Source organism: Salvelinus sp. IW2-2015, unplaced genomic scaffold (assembly GCF_002910315.2).
Source record: "Salvelinus sp. IW2-2015 unplaced genomic scaffold, ASM291031v2 Un_scaffold3591, whole genome shotgun sequence".
Classification (NCBI taxonomy): Eukaryota; Metazoa; Chordata; class Actinopteri; order Salmoniformes; family Salmonidae; genus Salvelinus; species Salvelinus sp. IW2-2015.
The window spans coordinates 112,494-120,400 of NW_019944869.1; the positions used below are offsets into that span (position 1 = coordinate 112,494).

At 41.9% G+C, this 7,907-nt stretch overlaps 1 protein-coding gene across 1 annotated transcript; it reads left to right on the forward strand.

The window, feature by feature from the left end:
• The first annotated feature begins 954 nt into the window (after positions 1-954).
• Positions 955-6,923, forward strand: LOC112076133 (mast cell protease 1A-like). Its single transcript, XM_024143016.2, has 5 exons — positions 955-1,031; positions 1,161-1,284; positions 1,647-1,907; positions 2,130-2,311; positions 6,710-6,923. The coding sequence occupies exons 1-5, from the start codon at positions 955-957 to the stop codon at positions 6,921-6,923; spliced, it is 858 nt and encodes a 285-aa protein (XP_023998784.2).
• The last annotated feature ends 984 nt before the right edge of the window (positions 6,924-7,907 follow it).

Here is a 7,907-nt window from a genome sequence, read left to right on the forward strand (position 1 = left end):
CTGCTAACTAACCAACATGCCCTGATCTCTGGAGCCAGTAACCAATTCCTGGTCCCAATTGCTCGATTTACTCATCAAAACCTTATTGTCGAATATAGGCTAGGACATTGGCGAGTAGTATGCTAGGGAGTGGAGCGCGATGTGCCTGTCTCCGAAGCCTGACCAGGAGACCGCTACGTTTGCCCCTTTTACGGCGTCGCATAGGGTCGCCAGCTGGGATCAGATCCATTGTATTGGGTGGAAGGAAAACACTGGATCCGTTTCGGGAAAGTCATATTCCTGGTTGTAACGGTGATGAGTTGACGTTGCTCTTATATTCAGTAGTTCCCGCCCGACTGTATGTAGTGAAACCTAAGATTACCTGGGGTACCAATGTAAGGAATAACACATAAAAAAACAAAATACTGCATATTTTCCAAGGAACGCGAAGTGAGGCGGCCATCTCGGTCGGCGCCGGAAGTAGGGGAAGTAGGGGAAGTAGGGGAAAATCAGCTCACTACACAGCCTAATGTGCATATTGAACATACAGATTGGACTGTACAGTCTAAACTAGAGATTGTGCTCCCATGAAATGGGTATCAGCCTACTCAGTGACACTCACAGAACTATGTACAGTTTACACACATATTGGTATCTTCGCTCCTATTGTGCCACACTTCACTTCACTTCCCTTCATTGAATGGGACTCTGTTGTTTCATTGCCCCCTAATGAAAAGCCCTATACATATTGAACAACTACGGTTTGGACCCTATCATGCAGAATATGTGGTTAGAGTTCATCCGTCCCCAGTGCAGTGGTGGTGAGTATAGTATTTATAATGTTCTTGTTCCTGTTGAGGTCAGGGACATGAATGATATGAGTGACATTCTAAAGAGACATTGGGACGATGCACTTTGTTTTTAAAAGGTGCTTTTTGGTATGAATCATCTGAGGCCACTTACAACCAACTTATAATGTGTGATATTTCCACTCCATCTCACCTGCTCATCCGGGAGGACTTTGTCCTGACTTCAGCACACTGCTTAAAGAAGTGAGTCTTTCTTTGTCGTAGACAACAAATTAATCCAGATGCAGTTTGTTTTGTTGCATCTTGTTACGTCTCTTGAGGAGTTCTTCTATTTCATTCTATGTCTTGCCACCCTTTTTGTTTTTCTGTAAGTGCTTATCCTTTAACGGTGGTGCTTGGAACCCACGACTTAAAGAAGTGGAAGAAGAGTTGTCAGAAGATTCAGGTGTCACATTACCATCGGCATCCCTTACATGAGAATGCAACTCTTATTAATGTCTCCTTTCTAGAGTATTTTACATTTACATTTAAGTCATTTAGCAGACGCTCTTATCCAGAGCGACTTACAAATTGGAAAGTTCATACATATTCATCCTGGTCCCCCCGTGGGGAATGAACCCACAACCCTTGCGTTGCAAGCGCCATGCTCTACCAACTGAGCCACACGGGACCGAGTATATAGTACTTATTTTGTATAAACTTTAAATGAATGCAGGGCCTTATCAGAAATGCATTCAATTGATACTGATTATCTTCACTGACATGAACGTTTATACAGTTTATTCAAGGTTTATTCTGAATTATACAAATAGAATAGAATAACTTTCTCATTATATTTTATTTGTTTCCCTCTTATAGTTAAAGACCACAGCTCGTCTAACTGAGAACGTGACGGTCGTTGGACTCCCAAAGGAGGATGAACATATCCCAGCATCCCCCAAGTGCTCCGTAGCTGGTTGGGGCAAGACTAACTCAAACAACAACCAGGGTTCGGACGTTTTGATGGCAGTGGCGGTGACGTTGGAGGATAACTCTGAATGCAAGAAGGTGTGGAAGAAAAACTTTGACATAAATCAAATGATGTGCACTCGTACTACCGGAGGGAAAGGATTTTGTCAGGTAACTAAATTGAAGTTAGATCAAATGATTATAGTAATACTAGAACCAACATGCTGTAGAGGACAACCAGTACAGGTTTTAGTTGATCAGATAAGCAGTGTTTATATCTGTGTAACATTACTGTACTGGAACACTAAAACAGTCTTTGAAGTGTTCACTTATTCTCCTTTCACAATCACACAATCATGTCTGTTCTCTAATTCCTGTTGTTCTGTGTTCCAGGGAGATTCAGGGGGAACTCTTATTTGTAACAACAAAGCACAGGGTATCGTTGCTTTTAATTATGCTGAGAGATGTGATGATTCCCAATATCCTCATGTGTACATGAAAATCCCTTTCTTTATGCCCTGGATTAAAGAGGTGTTGCACGGATATGGTGCCAACATGTCTTTAACCTCTCTAGGGTACATGAGACGGGCGACAAATTCAAAACAACAGATATCCCATAATTAAAAATCCTCAAACATACATGTATTTTACACAATTTTAAAGATACACTTGTTGTAAATCCAGCCACAGTATCCGATTTCAAAAAGGCTTTACGACGAAAGCAAACCAAAAGATTATGTTAGGTGATTGCCTAATTCCCCAGATTAACACAGCCATCCAGCCAAAGACAGGAGTTTACTTGGGCATGCCTTTTCATCCGGACGTGCAAATACTGCCCCTACCCAAAGAAGTTAAACAAGCAGGAATAAAGGGCTAGGGAAGTACATTGATTTAGTGTAACTAACATAACCATATTTATTCAATTTATAAATAAATTCCTACACAATGATCCTGTATGTATTTGAACCACAATTTCCAAATGATACCAATAACAATGCCAATAAACAATGCCTGGTCAAATGGGTTCGCCCACGCACTAATACAAACTATTTGGATAAAAATACATTTAAAATATATATTTTTTAGTTGTGTGTGTGCCTTTTCCCAGGGAGATTCACGGGACTTCTTATTTCCAATAACAAGAATGTGCACCGGGTATTGTTGCATTTACTAATTCAACAAAATGTGATGGAAAGGGATTTGTACCGTTTCTACAGGAATAGCTGGGTATATTTTCAACTGTTTTCTACACTACAACAAGTACTATTATAATTATATGAATTGAAATGCTAATCCTTTGCACATGAACCCTCACTCATTCGGGAATAATTGCAATCAATAACACTGCTCAAAAAAATAAAGGGAACACTAAAATAACACATCCTAGATCTGAAGAATGAAATATTCTTATTAAATACTTTACATAGTTGAATTGTGCTGACAACAAAATCACACAAATTATCAATGGAAATCAAATTTATCAACCCATGGAGGTCTGGATTTGGAGTCACTCAAAATTAAAGTGGAAACCACACTACAGGCGATCCAACTTTGATGTAATGTCCTTAAAACAAGTCAAAATGAGGCTCAGTAGTGTGTGCTCCACGTGCCTGTATGACCTCCCTACACGCCTGGGCATGCTCCTGATGAGGGGCGGATGCCCTCGAGGCATCTCCTCCCAGACCTGGACTTAAGCATCCGCAACTCCTGGACAGTCTGTGGTGCAACGTGGCGTTGGAGCAGACACATGCACATTTGTGGGCTGCTGGAGGTCATTTTGCAGGGCTCTGGCAGTGCTCTCCTGCTCAAAGGCGGAGGTAGCGTCCTGCTGCTGGGTTGTTGCCCTCCTACGGCCTCCTCCACATCTCCTGATGTACTGGCCTGTCTCCTGGTAGCGCTCCATTGCTCTGGACACTACGCTGACAGACACAGCAAACCTTCTTGCCACAGCTCGATTGATGTGCATCCTGGATGAGCTGCACTACCTAGCCAGTTGTGTGGGTTGTAGACTCCGTCTCATGCTACACTAGAGTGAAAGCACCGCCAGCATTCAAAATGACCAAACATCAGCCAGGAAGCATAGGAACTGAGAAGTTGTCTGTGGTCACCACCTGCAGAACCACTCCTTTATTGGGGTGTCTTGCTAATTGCCTATAATTTCCACCTGTTGTCTCTTTCCATTTGCAAAACAAGCATGTGAGATTTATTGTCAATCAGTGTGCTCTAAGTGGACAGTTTGATTTCACAGAGTGTGACTTTGTGTTGTTTAAGTGTTCCCTTTATTTTTTGAGCAGTGTATATATTTATGCCCAGTGTGTCATCATGATCTCTGTTGGAATCGTCAGTCCTTCTGTTGGAGAGTCAGTTCATCATTGTCTCTCTCTCTCTGCATCCCTGAAGATCAGTCTTTCGTGGTTAGAATGGATACTTCAGAGATGTTCTCATAGAATAGATGTTTCGGCTGTTGTCGGTCTTCGCATCCCAGGTTGACATAATTTCTAGCTGCAGACTAGTAATTAGTATCTAAGATTTGCTCTTATTCTGTAGGGATCGATAGTCTCAGAGTTGAACCATGTCCAGCCGTGTAGCCAATGCTCTACGTGGTTTGGTTAGGAATCCAATAACTATTTGCAATCACAGCTCATGCTGTGGGTTTGCTTAGTCTAAACTTAAACCTTTGACCCCTCAGCTGACTGAGGTACGCGTGGTCTGCAGACGATTTCCTCAGGAGGGGGTTTTATTCGTAACAATAGAAAAGGCAGGTCTTTGACACCAGATCATTTCTGTGCTCACGGGGGCGGGCCAATGACTTAGTTAAACTTTAAAAGGTAATTCAAATCTCTTTTATTAAAGGTTTAACATCACCTTACATCATTTCACAAATAGTTTCATCTTTACTCATTCATTTCATTCATTACAACAATAAGATGCCAACCCCATAATTGAGAAATGTACATATTCAGAAATATAATTATGTGTGGTTCCTGTCCTCTCTGAGGTCACCAAATGAAACACACTCGTCATACCCGTCCCTTAAGTATCCACGGACCATTCCCACAAGTGGACATTTTGTATCAAATCCCCATTTTGAGGATTTAGAATTTCGCCATGTGAGGCCACGATCTATACCCAGAAAGGGCCACGTCATGACAATAGATACGACCTTTATTTGAATCTAGATAAATCGGTATCTGATGATGGTTGCTATTGAAATCAGCTGTGAGGGGGATATCCTGGGTGTCGATGGTTTAATTAGAGACCAGCTGGTGATAATCTAGCGGCCATCAGTGGTTGCAATCGACCCATTATGTTTAATATATAGTGAGTGACAGTACCGTGAAATTGGAGTGTTCTTATTTAAACCTGTATATCAATTTGTTTTAATGTTAGGCCAATATCTGATGGTACAAAATTAAAGAAACAAAAACATTAAAAGAATCATAAAATCCATAATATGAAATGATAACATGACTACACAGATACAGAATCATAAATATAACAATATGGTGAAAATAATGATTAGATTAATATGAAGAAACAACAAGAACAACCTAAGGAAAGGAACGTTTGATCCAGCATTAACACGGAGGACAAACCTCATCCAAATCCTCAGCCCTTTCACACAATCTCCTCTATTACATAGAGTAGGCTACACAACTCATACTCAACTCATTCCATCAATTAAACTCTGCTCCTCCACCGCACTTACTTAACTCAACCACCAGAGGGCAACACAACCACGTTGCATTTCTATACTACCATACTTGTGGGATGGGGTATAGTGGGTACGTGCACCACACACATAGTAGTTATATAGGTTATATAGGATGAACCATGACTAGAATACAATATACACATATGAAGTGGACAGCAGTAGTTATATAGGATGAACCATGACTAGAATACAGTATATACATATGAAGTGGATATATATATGGCTAATCTTGAGTGTTTGAAGTGTACATGACAGCACAGTATAGTCCTCGAAGGCTATATGTCTTCTATCAGAGTGGTGGCTAGTGACAGAGACACCATAACACTGATTTTTAGGAACATGGGGAGACATTTGTCTGCTTCCCAAATGGGATCCTTTTCCCCTATACAGCCGTGGCAATGTTCCGGAACAATACGGTTATAATGGAGCTGATAGTGACAATCAACATTCTTATGAAAACATCATGATATATAAATAATGTTATCTAAAAATCAAATGAATAAAGTGTGATTTTAGCAAAATTACAATTAATTAGCTTATTCTGTAAAACAAAAAAATAAAATGTTCCCTTAAATAAAGTAGATATTTTTTCAAAAGTACAATCCACATGGGTACTAAAAAGCTGATTTACCATCATTTGATTGTAGTACCATTTGGATTTAAGAATTTTTAAATCGAACTGCCTGTAGCTCAGACCTGAAGCAAGGATATGCATAATATTGATGCCATTTGAAAGGAARCATTTTTGAAGTTTGTGGAAATGAAATTAATGTAATAGAATATAACACCTTAGATCTGGTAAAAGATAATACAAACAAAAAAACATGTTTTCAAATTATAATTATTTTCATCATCTTTGAAATGCAAGAGAAAGTCTAGGCGCAGTTTAGATTTGCGCCACCAGATGGCAGCGGTATCTGTGCAAATTTTCAAGTACGTAAGTATAGAGAACATACAAAAATTATATGTTAATAAAAAAATATTGTTTACAGACTACAAGGAACGTCATACATGCCCTTTCCCACCTGGAAAAAAGGAACACTTATGTGAGAATGCTATTAATCGACTACAGCTCAGCGTTCAACACCTTAGTACCCTCAAAGCTCATCAATAAGCTAAGGATCCTGGGACTAAACACCTCCCTCTGCAACTGGATCCTGGACTTCCTGACGGGCCGCCCCCAGGTGGTGAGGGTAGGTAGCAACACCTCTGCCACGCTGATCCTCAACACTGGAGCTCCCCATGAGTGCGTGCTCAGTCYCCTCCTGTAYTCCCTGTTCATCCACAACTGCATGGCCAGGCACGACTCCAACACCATCATTAAGTTTGCAGACGACACAACAGTGGTAGGCCTGATCACCGACAACGACGAGACAGCCTATAGGGAGGAGGTCAGAGACCTGGCCGKGTGGTGCCAGAATAACAACCTACCCCTCAATGTAACCAAGACTAACGAGATGATTGTGGACTAGAGGAAAAGGAGGACCGAGCAAGCCCCCATTCTCATCGACAAGGCAACAGTGGAGCAGGTGGAGAGCTTCAAGTTCCACATCACCAACAAACACACCAACACACCAAGACAGTGGTCCAAACACACCAAGACAGTCGTGAAGAGGGCACGACAAAGCCTATTCCCCCTCAGGAAACTAAAAGATTTGGCATGGGTACTGAGATACTCAAAAGGTTCTACAGCCTAACATCAGCTGCCAGCAGCATACCACCCTGCATACCACTGCTGGCTTGCTTCTGAAGCTAAGCAGGGTTGGTCCTGGTCAGTCCCTGAATGGGAGACCAGATGCTGTTGGAAGTGGTGTTGAAGGGCCAGTAGGTGGCACTCTTTCCTCTGGTCTAAAAAAAATCCCTCTGCCCCTCTGCCCCTGTGTAGGGTGCAGACTAGTGGATGGGACATTAMATGGATGTCTTGACCTCTCTGAGGTCATTGAAGATCCCATGGCACTTATCGTAAGAGTAGGGGTGTTAGCCCYGGTGTCCTGGCTAAATTCCCAATCTGGCCATCACGGGCACCTAATAATCCTCAGTTTACAATTGGCTCCTTCATCTCCTCTCCCCTGTAACTATTCCCCAGGTCATTGCTGTAAATGAGAATGTGTTCTCAGTCAACTTACCTGGTAAAATAACRGATAAATAAATAAAAATCAAGAGCATCCTGACTGGTTGCATCACTGCCTGGTATGGCAATTGCTTGGCCTCCGACCGCAAGGCACTACAGAGGGAAGTGAGTACAGCCCAGTACGCATACGGCCCATGGGGCTAAGCTGCCTGCCATCCAGGACCTCTACACCAGGCGGTGCCTTAAAAATTGTCAAAGACCCCAGCCACCCCAGTCATAGACTGTTCTCTCTACTACCGCATGGCAAGCGGTACCGGAGTGCCAAGTCCAGGACAAAAAGGCTTCTCAACAGTTTTTACCCCCAAGCCATAAGACTCCTGAACAG